This window comes from Pseudonaja textilis, chromosome Z (assembly GCF_049901715.1).
Source record: "Pseudonaja textilis isolate UNSWEBS1 chromosome Z, rPseTex1.2, whole genome shotgun sequence".
Lineage (NCBI taxonomy): Eukaryota > Metazoa > Chordata > Lepidosauria > Squamata > Elapidae > Pseudonaja > Pseudonaja textilis.
Window position 1 is genome coordinate 31,711,167 of NC_142008.1, and position 18,054 is coordinate 31,729,220.

Here is an 18,054-nt window from a genome sequence, read left to right on the forward strand (position 1 = left end):
TCAACCTTTAATAGGTATTTGTTAATGCAGGGTTATGATTGGGTGGCTTAGGTATCTTTAGTGTATTTTAGTATTAGTATTTTTTTTTACAGTTGAGATATTCTTCTTACATTTCCCTTTGAATTGATAGATTTTTAAATTATTTTAGTTATGTATATGTGTGGGTACCTTTTTAATAAAAAGGCATATTTGAAACCATGCTATACTTGATTCTGAGTCTCAGTCTTAGCATTCAGTCTTTGCAGTTTCTTTGTATGTTTCCAGATTCATGGATCTGCTAAGAATCCCCTAATTGTTATAAATTTATTGTACAGTTTTAACCTTTATCTCATTATATATGAGGTTTCTTGCTGGCACCACCATCCCCCTTTTCATTTCTTTTACTGTAAATTTAATGAAGCATTTATGGTAAGTTCATTTCAGTAGCAATCATCGCGTTTCAAAGTAGGAATTCAGTGTAGAATTGCATATTAATTTCTCTTTATAGTAAATGAAATAAAAATTCCAAATATGCAACTCCAGAAATTGAATTGTGTTCCTCTATTGCTTATTCAATGCATCGGAAAACAGAATTAAAAAAGACAGAATAGAATAGGTAGAGGGTACTAAGTGTAGCAAGTAGCTCATATTTTGAATTTTACTTAATGATCTGAACATTTATTGCTATAAAATAAATTCACCATTTGGAGATAATAGTGGAAATGTAAAACATTAACATTTTAATTAATTTAGGGTAGAAACATTCATTTTGCATATTTTACCCTTTTTCAATATAGCTAAGATTTTTAATAGTTGAGGAGTTCTCTTTGCATTTTTTTTGTCATTTGCAATTGCTGATTCAGTATAGTGTTATTGAATGCTGTTTTAATAAATGCTGAAGGTGTACAAATCTGACATTACCTTATAAAATGCTGGTATCAATATCAAAATGTGATACATCAGGCATGTACATATATCTATATTAATACTGATATCAATATCAATATGTAGATAATTATATAAATCTCATTCAAAGCAATTGAATATGGATATGTGCAAATCTAAAAATGTACCTGAATAGGCTTCAGTGTAATTAAAGCAGTGATGCCTGTTATGAACCACTCTTTTAATTTCCCACACTTCCTACAGTAGACTCATTTCAGGGCCTTGTAGAAGCTCTAGTGACCATAGGTTGGTTTCTTTATTGCTGCCAGGGAAATTCTCAGTTTAGCATAAGAAAGCCATGAAAACGTCAAACTTGGAGCTTTTCCAAGGTAGGCTGATGGAAATCTTTCTGAGAAAAAAAAAGGTTCACTGAGATGATAATCATAGTTTGATTTAGCTTCCAGCTTCACATGGAAAGACCCCCACAAAAAAAACAGTTGTTGGGTTAATTTTGTGTCACCCACTTATGCCATAGACAATGAATGAATGAATGAATGAATGATTAGTGATACATGCTCCAAAAAGGGAAATCCTAACTAGGAGCTAGAAGAGAAAGTATAAAAAAATATGAATTCAATATAAATAATATGGAAAACAAGATATTCATCCACCATTTCAAAGAATTCCAAACCACCCACCTCCCCCTCTCCTATTTCATGTGTCTACATTAGTGAAGATTTGTGGTTATTTCATCTCCAAGGCTTGAAGGTTAATTCAAGGTTACTCCAGGTTAATCTAGGAATAACAAATAGTAAATGTGGTTCCTAGTAAAATAATACCTCCATGTTTCTGCATACGTTTGAAACACAAGTAGTTCTCAACTTGTGCACAAATTTCTGTTGTTAAGTGGGAGATTTGTTAAGTGTGTTTTGCCCCATTTTACGACCTTTTTTCCTCAGTTGTTAAGTGAATCACTGTAGTTGATAAGTTAGTACCCTGTTTGTTAACTGAATCTGATTTCCCTATTGACTTTGCTTGTGAGAAGGTGATCACATGACCTTGGGACACAGCAAAGGTCATAAATAGGAACCAGTTGTTAAACATCTGAATTTTGATCACATGATCATGGGGAATGCTACAAAGGTTGTAACTGAAAAATGGTCATAAGTCACTTCTTTCAATGCTATTGTAACTTTGAATAGTCACTAAATAAACTGTTGTAAGTCAAGGACTATTGAATGGACAAGACTGGTTGGTAGAACACTGGCCAGAAAACCAACAGCCATTCCTAAATGGAAATGATTGTGCCTATAACAAAAGGGAGAGTACATTAGACTGCTTATTGCAGATTACATAGATCTCCCTTTAATATTTGCATGTCCAGTGAATTATTTTCATAAAAGATGGAATAGATAATTATCCCAAAGTATCTCATATCTTAGCAGCAATTCAGTACATTTTATAGATTTTATAGATTTTTATTTTATTATTACAAGATTTTCCCTTGTTATTCCACCTCACTTTCCAATAACAAAAAAAACTAAAATGACAATAATGCACACACACACACACACACACACACACACACACACACAAAGTTAAAATCAGCAGTTCGAAAAAAGCCAGTCATAAGACAGACACCTTTCTGTAGTCTAAGAAGGCCTGTTGTTTTTTTCTTACTGTGAAAAGGCATGTTGCTTTTTTATTTGTCTCTTTCTATTTCAATTTTCCTAATCATTTTCTTTATTCTAGATTGTAAAGTGTAAGTGTTGGTCCTGGTCTGAAAGAACCAGCGGTTTTATACCATAAGAAAAGCTCTGCTGGATTCAGATATAATTTCCACTTGATCCCACATACTAATGTGCCAGTATTTCACATTGTAAAGTTTTTAAAGTATATTTTATTGCAAACTTCTAATATTGTTGAATACATTGTCAGAGATTAGATCTGTGATTAGAAATTTTAGTTCTATCTGGTAGATTCATGTCTTAATTTTTGCTTAATAAACTTTACAGGCTAGTCAATATTTCCCCTGTGGGCCCACTTGGCAAATAAGTGATTAGGACTATTTGTATCATTGCTGTGGTGGGGCAATTGCACACAGTATTTTTAGCATTTTTATATATTCCAAGAAAAAATACATTAAAATGCATAGGGTAGAGAATGTATCTTGCAGTGAGAGGAATATTTTGTGTCTCTAAAAATATATGTATAGGACAGTGTGTTTTCTATTGTACACTTGGATGGACTCCTAAGTCACTCTAGACATTGACAATTCATTGGTCTACCTGTTACACAAAATGTAACTCAGATTATGTCTTCACTAAAATTGATAAATTTAACTTGATGCAACTTCCTTCTCTTCAATACACCAAATAAAAATTCAGCTGGAAAAGACTCTTAGAAACTATTCAGTTACAGCCATTACATCTTTTCAAGTTTTCCTATCTAGTACCTGCAGAAGTGAGCATATCCCCCAAATCCCTACTCAAAAAAGTCGGCTTCATTTCCTTAGTAAAGAATTGGCTGTGGTCCTAAGACAGAACTGCTGACCAGCTGAAAGTCACAACTGTTGTGGCGGTCAGCCAGAAGGGCCACTCTGTGGAGAGGCTGCTTCCTAATCAGAAGAGAGAAGCAGATGGGAGACTTGGGGATCTGGCATAAACTCATAAACACTGTAGTGAGCATAAATAAAAACTGGCCATGAAGAGTCTGCAGTAGTACACATATCTGTTTGATCAGAATTAGAACAAGTAAATGAAATATGCAGAAACTGGCAGACCTGTTTTTTTAATCCTTGAAGTTATCGTATCAATACAAATTAAAGGAGTTTGTTTTGAGATAAACATGCAGGTGTTTATAAACCCTAAAATATTTTTTGATGTTTTTAACAGTTGCTGAAATCCTAATGAAGTCCTGCATTGCCATCTAGAGCAATGTGGCTGCATTGCATAATTGCAATGTTTCCTTTTGCAATTTCAGGCTGGCACTTTTCTTCTTGAACAAAATGGGGTTGTGTGGCTGTAATCCATTAATTAAGGTCAGTAGTTAGTGACATTAAAAGGTTATTTCACTCCTAGTTTCAACTTTAAAAATTGTCAGACATGAAAGGAAAATTGTCATTAAGAAATTGGTTGGTTTTATTTGACAGTGAGAAATAACAGATGCATGTTAAAAGGCAAAATTGTCAGTTTTTCCATGGCCCCAGAGGGTGCATTCTCTTGATGGCTGGTTCAGAATATTTCATGAAGTAAATGTCAAACTTGTCAAGTCTGTCACTATGAAAATGATCCATGTTGCAAGGGTCTCCTTTCCTTGGGAAACAAACAGCTGCTTTATCACTAAATAGATGCAGTGACAGGAGCCTGCCATGTATCATAGGAAATTGATATTTGCTTGTAATATCCAGTACTAAAGAAGTGTTTCAGTCCTATCTGCATTCTCATCCTGGGCTTTATTATAGAGTTAGTCCATAACACATTCCAAAGGAAGGAGATGGGGAAAAGACCCCTCATGCACTAAAAAGTTCAATGTACTTTCCATGCTGATTTAACTAGTGGGGCTGATTTAGCTCAGAGGCTGTTGTCCTTTGAATGCATTTTTTTTTCTTCAAGCATCTTATGTTAGGCAGGTAGAAAATCATCCATCAGGAAAAGAGGACAAAAAAGCAAAAGTAGAGAATCTTTCTTTTCTGGAAAATAAATTCATTTAAGTTCTTCAATAAGAGTTGACTAACATATCTATGGTTTTATAGTTATAGAAATACATTGCAACATTCATCAGTAGTGATACTGAATGTAACTTGTGCAACAATGTACAAAGCAGTTGACAATGGGATGCTTATCAGCATCCATTTATTTTGTTTTGTTTTGTAGTTATAAAAATGAAGGTAATCTTAGTTTTTTTATTCTTACTTTCATGTCTGATGTTATTAATAAAACAGCTTCCAAAAAAGTCCAAACCTCCTTCCCTTCCCCTGCACAATTTTTGTCTTTAATGTTGTATTTTACATTTAAAATTAGAACATATTTTAAAATATCTCAACATTTTTGCTTTTTATTTCTCCGATGGACCCAAAGCATTGATACCTGTTCTTTTAGTTTAATATTTCATATCTCCCTTTATATTGCCAGCAGCTCTTCTCAAGGTATTTCTTTGTTATTGCTGTTGTTACTGCTATTGCAAGGGCAGCACATTTTCTAAATCTCTAAAGCAGAATGTTTTCTGTGTGACAATTTGGAGAATCTCATCCCATTGCAACACAGCCAGCAACCAGCATTTGAATTCATGCACTGTTTTGTTTATTTTATTTTAATTTTATCAGCAACATAAGGGCCAGGGTATAGATGAAGAGATGGTCTTCTCAGACATTTGGAAACAATTGACTTGCTAATTTCCATAGCTACATGTCATATGTGAATTCTTATTACTGTGTTTGATACAAAGATTCCAAAAGCATTTGGTTGTTTCCTTCCAGTTATCCAACCTTATTTTCCTTTTAAGGCCTGATGCATATTGTATATCTCTATCCCTACCTATGTAGCTAAAATCAATTACTTGATTTTACTTTTACTGCTTACCTAGCATAGTAACAACATTTATTATTCTTGAGCTAGGACAGTCTGTGACATATGTCTTATGCTGATTTACACAAAAAAGGCAAATTATAGGTATGCTTTATTACACATATTTTTACAATTGGGTTCTCACTAACATTATGAATTGATTGATGATGTATGATCTATATATAGAATTCTCTTTTAGTTCCTGGAGAGATAATTGTGTGACATTTCGTTCTTCAAAACTACATCTTGTCACCTCCTATAAAGAATGGAATTTGTCTTCTATAAAATGGAAAGTTGAAAGTGAATGTTTACATCCTTCTGTTTGATTCAGGTTAATCTCCCTTTTTTCTTTTTTGTTCTTCCTATTGCTCTCTTCAGGTTTTGTCAGCACAGGGATACAAGCAATTTCACTTTAGAAACATTCCATTTCATTTTGCATTGTTTTTATAGGTTTATTTTAAAAATGAGTGAAATTCTACAGATTTTTCTGTCTGAAGTAGATGTAAAGTGATGTATTTTGATTCTATTATCAAGGCGTTTCATCACATTTGTGGAACATTTTTAAATTCATTAGCATGGTTGGCCATAGTGCTTTTTAAATTCTATATATCTTCAAAGGATTAGCTGCATATTGGTTCTGTTTTGAGTGCTTCGATGATTTACAGACAATACTTTTAATTATTTCAGAAATAGCATGTATAAAGTTTCTTTCTCCTGCAGGCTCTATTCCTTTTTTAATATGTTTTCTTTTATATTACAGCATGTATTTTCATTAGTATAGCATTGGCATAGTATTTTTAAATGTTTGAATTTCAGTATTTGGTATTTTTGTTTTAATGACATATTAATGATTGTTTTTATGGATTTTATGTCTGAGTCCTTTGCAAGAGTAGTAATATAGTGTGGGGTGTGTATCTGTCTCTGTGTGTGTATTTTGTGTGTATTTTACAGACCTATCCAAGCCTTTATGTATGTTCATCTGTTTTGTATTTGTGTGTATGCGTGCTTATTTTGACTAAATACATGAATACAAGTTTTTTTAAAAGCAAGAAATCTTGATTAATTTTATATGTGCTACAGAAATAAGTAAACTTTTTAAGAATATTATCTGGGATAATTTATTTTCTTTTTCAAAAGGACCTACAAAATCTTCATTTCTATAATAATATATATGTTCTTTAAACCCACAATTTGCCTGGAATTTGCTCTGGTTGTCAAAAGATTACAAAAGATATGTACTTTTAAGTTAATATAGCCAAGTAGTGTCCGAAAGTTTACAAATAAAATCTGAAAACTATAAAAATGACTTTTCCCATCCAATCTAATAATATCTCTTTGCCGATTAATCCAGCTAACCACGTTAGAAAAGCATGTTTGCATAAACAGTAGGAAAACACATTGCAATCAATATAAAAAGTGAGAATAGCACTACTTATGAATAGACAAGAGAAAAATTTAAATAATAACAAGTTGTCTATTTATGCATTCCATTTCCAAGTATAGAAATAGAAATCTAATGTAGTGAATTAGTTTACCTAGAGAAAGTAAACTGGAACTGCTGAGGAAGTAAATCTGGACAAAAATTTGGGAAATCCCCGCAAAGTTGTGATATTTCAATAAACACTGTATATGTTATACTAGTTCTGTGATACAGGCTATTCTTGATTCCATTTAGAGTGGAGATGCAATCCATAAATATAATGTACTTAATTCTATTCATAATGGACTTTTGACTTTTTTCTATTATTTTGTAGGAAATAAGAAAAAAAAACTCTTTTCCAACATAGGTGATAAAATTACTACTCTTTCCAGAGGAAGTGCTTATTTTAAACGTTTCAGATATTACCTATATTATATTAGAGCCTGTAAATACTGCCAAATACATTGTGTATTTGCATCTTTTCCCTAATGATATAATTATTAAAGTGATACAAATTGTGTGGTTTGTACCATCATATCATAATACAAATAATGTATAAATTGATGCAAATGTCATTCCAGTCATAGCATCATGGTAGAAACTGACAGAAATCATATTTGTTTCAGATACAGATTTTTACGGACTACAAAATCCAGATAACTTTTGTATCTCACATTTATTAAACTGAGGTCTAATAAGTGGATGAATAAATGTACTTAGTAATATTTGATGTAATATCATTTGTTGATCTTGTATATTCTGTGATTCTTTCATGGCAAAGCACATTATCTAGATGACCCATGTTAACAAAACACTGCTTTTAAATCACATTGTAGTTCCTCATTTTTTCCCTTAAGTAAAGATCTTTTAATTTACATTTAGTCAAATCATATATAATATAATATTCTTTGATATAAGAATACTTTGAAACAACTACAGCAGTTCCTTACATGTCATATAGAACAACCTCTAGCATATAGAACAAGGATCTAGCACTCTGCTTATGAAAATAAAGACATATAGGCACCCTTCCTTTCAAAGAAATTCTCAAGATCCTGATTTCTTTTAACTTGAATCTATCATTAGAGTACATCAAGAAAAACATATGACTAGCATCAGTTAACACTTTTTTTTGTTGAGAAAATACCCTTGACTTAATTATGCATTCAAATATAGAAATACAAAAACTAGCAGCTAATAGAAGAAATACTTTCCATAGTGATAATTTTACCATAGACTTAAAATTAGGTTTATGTTTATCAGAGTAAAATTCAATCTCATTCCAAGTTTTTAACAGAAAAAGACACTTACTTAAAATCAGGATCATCTGAATTAATGCTCTTCCTGAAAGATTTTCCACTTATGGTTTTAACTAAACATTCATAAATATGTCTTACATTGTATGATTAGTTTGGCAGTAAATGCAATGCTATAAGTGAACTGATCTCATACATTAAATCTTGTAGGCTTCTTTAGGGTAGGGAGTTTTATTGAACATAATATAAAGCAAATACATTAAAAAAATGCATTAATGCAAATGTTAGCTATATAATTAGCTTAAATAACCCATTGAGCTGAAAGTTCAAACATTTCTAATGGCTTTAAAAGAGTATTAAATATTGTTAAAATATTTTATATACAAAAGAACAAATGCTTCTAAAAATGCAATTGAAAAGTTATCTAGAGTTTATTTCATAAGTTTCTGGCATTTGTTTGAAAAATACTGAATCCTTTATTTTTTATTATTACTTTGAAGAAGATATTTTGTAATGCTTTTTTTAGCATCAGTTTTAACTGTGAACTGTGTTCACAATTACCCAGTCAAGATCTCTTTAGGCTGCAGTTGGCCTGTGCGAATGTCTGTGAATTGTATGAATTAGTTACACAATTAATTCTGTGGAGGACGCCATTTAGCATTGAATACAAGGTGCTATGCATTCTTAGGAATGTTGGCATTGTGATGTCAATTCATTTATTTGGGATGTTCCAGAGAAGCTTGGCATGAATTATGATCTTAACTCCTAGAATATTGTAAGCATGCCATTGCCTGACATGCTCATGTTTCCTATTTTAGACCTGACTGATCTTCAGATAACATATGGAGGTAGAAGTAATTGGAAAATTGGCAGACCTGTCATGAAACCTTACTAGATGGGACAAAAATACGATGCTGTAGCACATAAGTGTCTTTGAAGTTAAATTTATTGTCTTTTATCAATGGCGAAGAAAACATAACTGAACTTCAAAAAAAATGACATGGTTCTTTCTCAGTAGCACATGCTGTTGAAAAATAAATTTTATATATAATAGCAATTCTTGCATTTTAAAAATGATTTCCTAACAAGTTGACTGGTATCTGGGAATATATATCTAATATTTAATATTCTACCAATTTTCTCTCCATTTCATTACTGCATTTTATTTATCTGGTAAGGAGGTATGTTTATTGTAAACATTAGCATTTTCATTTGCTTAAATGGAAAAATTACCAGCCAAGAGCAAAGATATAGATATTTTATCTATATATTGTAGGTATTAGTTTTTCACAATTATACCTTCTGTCTACCTCAACAAGTAGCAGCTTGAATGAATGAGTGGTAACCAGGTTTTAGATTCTAATTGATCTTTCTTTGTTTTTTAAAAAAATCCATCTAGGTTTAAAGTGCCTATTCTATTTTTATCTTCATCCTGATTCTCCATGTTTAAATAATATCAGACCAATTTTAATTTAATGGATTTTTAAAAATCCACTTTGTTCTGGTTATCAAGCATATTTGAATGTGAGAATCTTGATTGCTTGATGAATAATCTTCACCAGAACAAAGATGGGTAACTAAACTTATTGTTTCTAGCTATATACTTTTAATTTCTTTTTGGATCAATTTTATGAATCTTAAGTGACACAATATTACTCTGACAATTCCATGAAAATTCCAAGGGCAGATATTGTGTAGAATTACTGTCTAATATTACGTCAATTTTAACTGTGAGTTGCAGAAGATTTAACTTGTTGCTTGTTTTTCCAAAAATCCACATGAAACCTTAGTTATCATTGAGTACATATTAGCATTTCTTCTTTTTTTACTTGATAGAGATAGTTTTTCTATACTTTCTCCATAATAATTGCATTCTAGATGAAAATGAATAAACTGCAATTCTAAAAATTTAGAATTTATGAAAAAATAACAAATATGAAAGCTCATTCTTGGCCCTTGGCTGGTTAGGTTGGTAAAGTGTCAGCTCTTTCTGGAAAGAGATCCAACAATCTTAATGGTTGTCCTTGGTCTTGTAGGTATGATAGGTGAGAAGAGCTTCCTTTGGGTTCTTTAAGCTTGAAATTTTGAAGACAAAATATTTTATATGCCCTTGAAGTTAGAATTGAAGTTTGGCTAGGCAGAATCTTTTGAGATAATGGGAATCCTGGGATTTTGTGATGTCACTTGGGGTTTTTTAGAACCTATCTCTTCTGAGAATAGGGTAGGGTTATCTGTGAGATTAACTCTGCCAATTGTAGGATAATACTTGCCTCTCCTGATTGATTTGAGGTGCCAGGGAGAGAATGAGGCTATTTAAAGTGGCTAGTAAACAGGGATGGGATTCTACCAGTTAGGACAGGTTCTATAGAACTGGTTGTTATGATTCTGCACAGTTCGGAGAAACAGCAAATCATGCCCCTGGATGGCACTGCCCCTCTCTACCCAGTCAGTCCTTGTTGCATATGCGCAACATTGTTCGTATGCCCGACATTTCTGACTACGTTCTTCCCCACCCAGTCATTCCTTAAGGTATTTTGTTCCCCTCCCAACGATCAGCTGTTCCTATGAGCAGATGTGCCAGGATTCCCTTGACTTACTTATTGCTTCATCCAGGAGGCTTTCCTGAGGCCCAGGAAGGCAAAAAATGGAGGGGGCTCAGCACTGGTGCCAAAAAAGGGTGAACCACACCCACCCAGTCACATGGCCACACCCACTTAGCCATGCTCACAGATCCGGTTGTACAAAATTTGAATCCCACTCGTGCTGGTAAATGCATCTTTGAGATAGAGACTGATGTTACCAGCTCTGAAAAAAGCAGTAGTTCATCTTTTCCGAAAAGAGCCATTACACAGCCGAGTTACTGCAGACAATTCACCTTTCTGTGGAAATTTGTTAAGAAGATAATGTGACAGCAATTACAAAGAATTTTAGATTAAGCACACTATCCTTTCCTGTCTGGGTTCAGGTCTGGTCCAGAGACTCCCCCGCTCCCCCCCAAAAATGGTGGTTCTTGGGGAATGCACCTTTCCTTGTATTGTTTGATGTTTTAGCAGTATTCAGTACCACCAACTATGAAAATATTTTTAAATCATCTGTTGCAGATTAAAATTCTGGTACTGTGGTAGTTTGACTTCATTTTGAATTCTCAATCCCCATTCACATTAGTAGGAAAGAAGAGGATGACTGGACCTCCCTCCTTTCTCCTTTAATATCTATATGAACCTGGCAGAGACCACACAGAGCTCAGTTCAGAATAAAGTATTAACAACTGAAGGTACTCAGCTGTGGAGTTTTAAAGAAATTGCTGTGGAGGTGCTTGGAAATTGTAAAGGAATTGTCAGAAAACTGTGGAGATGAGTTGAAGGGAATATTCAGGAGCTTTCATAGATAACAAGGAGGGAAGCATCCATTAGCAGAGAAAGGAAGTAATGTTAAAAAGCTAGTGAACCTGGGGCATCCCTGATAAGAGGGAGGGAAACTCAAAACTCAAGCAGATTTGTAAAAATTATTTTCTATAGCCAATCTCAAATATGGTATAGTTCTAGTCTTCCTGTGGAGTCAGTTTCCAAATTTGGTCTGTTTTGTGCAGCTGACAAGAAGAGATGGAACAATTTTAGGATAAATCCCAACAGGACAAAAATCTTCTGAACCCCAGATATCCCTGCCTTGGTAAATGGTGTGCTGTTACCCCTGAAGAAACTGGTGCATAAGTGGGGGGGGGGGTTCCTATTGGATTCATAATTCCTATTATATCAACAGTTAGAGACCATATCCAGAAAGGATTTGTCCAGTTTTGCCATTATGCTGTTTTTCTTAATTCAGTAGTTATTGGCAATAGAATTGTTTGCATGGATTACTGCAATTCAGTCTACAATAGAGCTGGCTTGGTTGCCAATAGGAGTTTCAGTCAGATGGGTTGAGTGTTGCCTGTAGTCTGTATATTAATAAAATTTGTTACATTCTTTCACTGGCAAAATTTTGACTTACGATGCAACAATTTTTGAACCAAGGTACCTCAGATAGGTTAGGCGGCCCAAAATCCAGGATTCATGACTCCAAAGAGAGTAAAATTTGTGGAAATTGAGACTGCTGCAGGGTTGCTGTGATCATATTATCTTTCAATATTTCACAATTTCCCATCTAGTCTCACAATCCCTCCCTCCCTTCCCCACCCAGCACAAGGCTTTTAAATTTATTTCAATGATATTCAAAACAGCATAGAATTGAAAATTGGTACACTCCACAATGATGGAATGAAGCTCTACATTGTGTCCCTTCGACTTGCAAAAGAACAAATTTGAGACATGCCAGACTTCCATTGTCATTGATCCTGACCAGAAACCAGCATTTAATGCACAAATTGGCAATGAAATTATCATCTTTATACCAAACAATATCATGTCATGCCCCTGTTAGAATCTGACTCGAAGGGAAAGGAGGAACAGCTGACAGAGAGTGGGAGTGTGGCTCCAGAGGTTGTGGAGGAAACTGGGGAAAGGCACAGGCTGGCTGGGCATTCAGAGGAGGAACCAAGCCCATTCCCTCTTCATCCTAGGGCACGCAGGGAGGAGCAGATAAGAGAGAAGTGTGAATGGCATGGTCTACGGAGGAGGAAAGGGCCTTGATCCCCTTCATGGGCTGCAGCTCTGAGGACTGTTTAAAAGGACAAACTGTGCATGGGCCAGTGCTGGAAGCAAAGCGTGAAAATATTTCTAGTTTGTCAGTTCTTATCTGAGTTCTGGCATCCTTCCTAGTGTGCGTATTTCAATATCGGTGGACATCTTCAAGCCCTTATCCTGCCTTGTCTCATTAATTTTAATTAATTTATTTATTTTTATTTTGTCAAGCGATTATAAGATAACAGGTATAAACATAGTATAAACATAGTTCTGAATACATGAAATGGATACATATAAGAAAAATAAAAAGACACAATAGGACAGAGACGGTAGGCACGTTGGTGCGCTTATGCAACAAATTGCTTCAGTGTGGTTTGTGTTGTTTTTGTCTATTTATAATTTATATATTTTGAGTTTGAAGGAAGTTCTTCTTTTCACTGTTTGATTGTTTGTGGGGGAGTTTTTTCGCCAGTCAATGATAATTGGATCTTTGAAGCCAAGTGGAAGGAATTAAAGGGACTTCACCTGTTTTTGTGACTTTGTTGCTTTTGTCTCCCACCTTGGGTCATCACATAGCATCACAGAACATTATTGCTAGAATGAGGAGATAGTTTGCAAATAATTTTAAAATCCCATTGCTGCTCTGACAGTTTTCAGTACATACATTTCTTTCCTTTTGGAGGTAATGGCTCATCTCATCAACTCAAAATGACAGCAAAAAAATAATGGCAATGTGTTATTATGTATATTGAATAATGAACCATGAGAATGAGATTAATAATCTTCTAAAACATGGCCATCTATTCCAACAATATGTTGTTGAGATGGCTGCTAAGATTGAATATGAAAGGCTGAGTTACATCCAAATGAATCAAGTAACCTAGAATCAACAATGTACAAAGCATTTACTGATGCATTGATAGTGTGGGTGATTTTGGAAGATGTATCATCCTCTTTTCAACATTTCTTGGTGAATTAAGATAAATAATGAAATGCCAAGATGTCATTACTTTACAAGCAGGAGTGGGCTGCTGAGGGTTCACAGGGGTTTGGGAAAGCCCCTAGCTAAGCTTCTGTGCAATTCGGGGAACCTCCATATCCCTCTCCTGGCTCTTCTAGATCCTCTGGTTTTCTCAACTGTTTTTTTCCATTCTAGTTCCACAGCAATTCAGTTCAATATAATTGATATATAGGAAGTGAGAACATCTATGAAGAATTTAAGTACTTGGATGGTGGAGGCCTAAATGTGATGTGGAGCATTCTGCAAAAATTCATTTAACTCATTTATTTAGTTTCATTGATTCATTTTATCAATTTCTATTAACAAGAGGAGGATAAGAATGAGCAATCTTAGGATAGCCAAGGGCAGATGTCAATCAACTTTGAGAGCCAAAAGCCACCCAGGGCAAGCTATTTACTCAAAGTGCTGATACCTGAGGAGGCCTGACGCTTTTTTAGATTTGCTCTTTTTGTATGTCTGTGAGTTTGATTTTTACCCTATAATTTAGGCAGATATTATAGTTTTCATATATTTATTGAAATGATAGAAAAGAGAAATTTAGTGGCTTCCAAGCATGGCAGAAAAGGTATTTAAACATGGGTGGGTAGAGTTAAAAGGAAACTTACAGAAGTTATTCTGTAAAATAATATTCATTGTTCTTGCATAAAAAGTTAATTCTAAAAAGTATATAATTTGGTGTTTCTGGATTTAGCGCTACTATTGGACAGAAATGGAATAAGAATTATTACATGTGTTAATGATTTGTAGACACAAGTGGCTGATGCCGTAACAACCTCCTCCTGCTTCTATAGATTTCAGGTGATGAATTCACTTCATTTGATGCACGCAAACAGTAGGCATCACATGGTTTGGAAGAAGGTTGAATGAACTATCAAACTACTCTGTGTAATAAGGAACTGAAATAATCTACAAACAAATTAACTATGCACTCATGTGACTCCTCTCCAACACATCTCTCTTTTTTTTTAGAACACTTAGTGCTTGTAGTTATGAATATTTTTTTATGTTCTTTATGTAGTGAACTTCTTAGAATTGAATGTTGTTGCTTTTCAGACCCTGATAAATCATTAACTAATTCAGTGCATTAAAATTTACTCTGAGTATTAACACCCTGTTGCAAATTTTCTGGCATTGTGTCATTTTTCATGAAGCTCATTTCCAAGGAAAACACCCAAACTATGTTATCTTCATTTCTTTAAAATATTTTAGCAGGATTTTTGTAATTAATTTGTTTTTTTAATGCTGGTTTTGTCTCTTTATTGATGTTGCTATATTGTTTTAAGAAAATTTTATGATTACAGGTAGCTTTTGGATTACAAAAATAAAAAATATATAGATGTTCAATGATAGTATACTGCATGCACAAGGACTAGGAGACAGTCTCATTTGTCTTAAAATATTTCAATGTTTTATTTTACAGGAGGATGAAAATGAAGCTGAAGGAAAACATCCCTCTCAAGAGATAAACATAGAACAGAAAAATTCCAAAAAATAGAAATATCATTCCTCTCTGAAATATGTTTTCAAAAAAATTAAATGTCATTCCTCTTTGAAATGTATTAAGTAATATCAAAGTAATTAATGTGTCTCATTGTAAAAATTATAGAACATTCCCAATAAAAGACATTGGAAATTAAAATGTATCTTACTCTGAGGAATTGTTTAAGTGGCTCTTGGTAATATTTATGATTAAGAAATCATGAATTTTTCATTACACACACACACACACACACACACACACACAATATAAAAGCATTAAAATTATGTGCAGTATAATCTTCCTTACTTTTTTGTGATATACATTTATTGAAATTCTCCATTGTGTTATTTAAGGTATATGCTGAAAGACTCAGTAGCATTCAGAATGTATCCCATATCCCACAGCATTTCTATGTGGTTTGTGATTGATTTTGGTAGTTACAAATTTTAATAATTAGGTAATAGAAATATAACTTTTTTCTGAATTGAAATAATTGTAGACATTATTTCAAAAATAAAATAGGATTCTTTGTAAAGTTGCATCCCATTTGAGTAATTCATGTATTTAGCATAGTATGGCAAACCATGTTGGATTAGTTCCAAATAAGAATTCAGTTGTTGTTTGTTCAGTAATAGTTTATAACTTTACATTTGCTTAATAAAACATAAATCAAACTAACCAAAGATAAAGGCAATGTGTAAATCTAAATTATTTTCTCATATTAAATTGAATTCTCATTGTAGATGTTCATGATACATTTTTCCTCTCTTCCTTTCACTTGGCTCTTCATTTTACTTGGCATCTGTTTTTGCTTTTGGATAGAAAATATATATTTTAATCCATCATTATTATTACTGATGTCAGAAATCTGAAAAACAATTGGAGGCTTCCTTGTATGACTTTTAGATTTTGATTTTCAATTTGATGAAAAGAAATTTTAGATTAATGGATCAGTTTTTTAAAGTTTTGCTCAAGGCTGCAATGTCCATTTCCAAATTTTACATTCAGTCCAAAAGAATTCATGGTCAAAAGCTTCTAAGAGGTCAAGGAAAAAAGGATGGCTGAATTAAAGGATGGCTCCACCCTGTTTTTGCCGTAGATCATTGACAAGTACAATCATTGCTATTTATATCCCATAACCAGATCTGAAATGTGACTAAAAAGGGTCTTGATAATCCATAGCATTCAAGATTTTCTGGAGCTGTGATACAACCACTTTGGACAAAAAATGTCCAGTATGGTTAGGTCTAATCTTATGATGGCTAATCATGATTAAATTGTCTGAACTGTTTTTTTAAATTAATAATAATTAAGCACCTATCTTCTGTGTGAGGTGGCCTTTATAGTTTACTGCCTTTATTCATGGAGATTATATTGCTATTTCATTTGTTGTTTGCACCCAGCTGCACTTGGAACATAGCAAGGATGTGTAAGAAGTTCAGAAGTTTGATTCGTCTTATTCATAATTGCATAAAAAAAACAAAGTTTTCCTCATGTTAGAATGATTTCACAGAAATGTGGTGTCCTAACCTTCCCATTGAATACTTTATTCCACATCATACTTTTACTTTTGCTGTGAGATAAATCTACTATTATCTCCACTTTTCCATTCTTCAGAACTGACACAAATAGAGCTCTGCAGTGGCAATCACTCTTTCCTTTAGCAATTACAAGGCATGTACATATTGTGCACCAGTATAGAAGAGCACTGCATCATCCCTATCTTTCTAGGAAAGCGGTACTTTTAACTGTTGCCACAAGGCCATATGAAAGGTTGTAACTTAACTCTAATCTTAAGGGAAATTGTTAAGAAATGTTTCAAGCTCCAAGCTGTTAGCACTAAATTGAAGGACCAGAGTTAGCCCTGAAGACACAAATTCCCTTTGTCCTGTCATTCAACACCATATTGATGATCCTTTTGACCCCTAAACTTTCTCTTACTCTACAAACTGCCATCCATATATACATAACTACTACTGAAAATGGAGTGCAGAGATGGAAAGATGGGGCGTGTGCAAAAAGCGCACGCGCCTGTGCGCGCACACACACACAATCTTTTGATCGCCCCTCTTATCAAGCAGATATTTTTATTCTCTCCTGGTCAAGAAAAGAAATAAATTACATAAGAGGATTCAGGATACCATCTGTCCCTCAGCAGGATAACTCACTGAAACCAAAATAGAATGAAAGAGGACCGAATGTAGGATGGAGGGAGAGGCAAAATAAACGTTAACTAAAAAAGTAACTAGTTGTGATTTGGGCCTGCAAGGGGAAAAAATTCCACTTCCCATGGAAGTGGTATTGAGCTAGTGGTTTAGAATGCTAGCCACTCCATTTTATACCTTCTTTTCTTTTGACATGACCCAGATTGGTGCTGTTCTGAATGTGTTGCAAAGAAATCCAGAAATCCCTATCTGTTCTTTCCCGCCTTATGTATAGAGAGATCTGGGATCTAGTCCACCTTCAAGCAAGGAAGTTCACCCGGTGACTGAGCCAGTCATTCTCTCTCAGCCCAGTCTGCTTCCTGGGGAGAGGGTTGTTGTAAAGAAAAAATAGGAATAGCACTATATGTGCTGCCTTGAGTTTCTTACATAATATGTGAAGACATTCAAAATATAAATGAACAATTTATCTTGATCTGAAATAGAGAAGAATAGGCAAATACTTCTCTTTCAGTTTTGCTTTACAATTGGCCTGATTACTGGAATATTTATGAATTCGTATGAATTTTCATATATTTTTCTTTGCAGTAATTATATTTTAGTGTTTACTTTCCTGCAATAGGCTTTTTTGTGTGTATTCTGTTTTTGATATGAAGTAGATAGTTTT

At 33.8% G+C, this 18,054-nt stretch overlaps 1 protein-coding gene across 7 annotated transcripts in view; it reads left to right on the forward strand.

Annotated features, from left to right (window-relative positions):
* PHF14 (PHD finger protein 14) overlaps nucleotides 1-15,393 on the forward strand; it is a 142,804-nt gene extending 127,411 nt beyond the window's left edge. For 6 of the 7 annotated variants that reach the window (XR_015740114.1, XM_026706333.2, XM_026706336.2 and 3 more), the window contains one exon: nucleotides 15,166-15,393. Coding sequence is in view for 6 of the 7 variants with exons in the window: in XM_026706333.2 (XP_026562118.1) it covers nucleotides 15,166-15,240 (75 nt within the window). In the remaining variant the exon portion in view is untranslated. Of the gene's footprint in view, nucleotides 1-3,846; nucleotides 3,905-15,165 lie in introns of all 7 variants that reach the window. The other variant, XM_087916516.1, reaches the window with a different exon arrangement.
* Nucleotides 15,394-18,054: the final 2,661 nt, after the last annotated feature.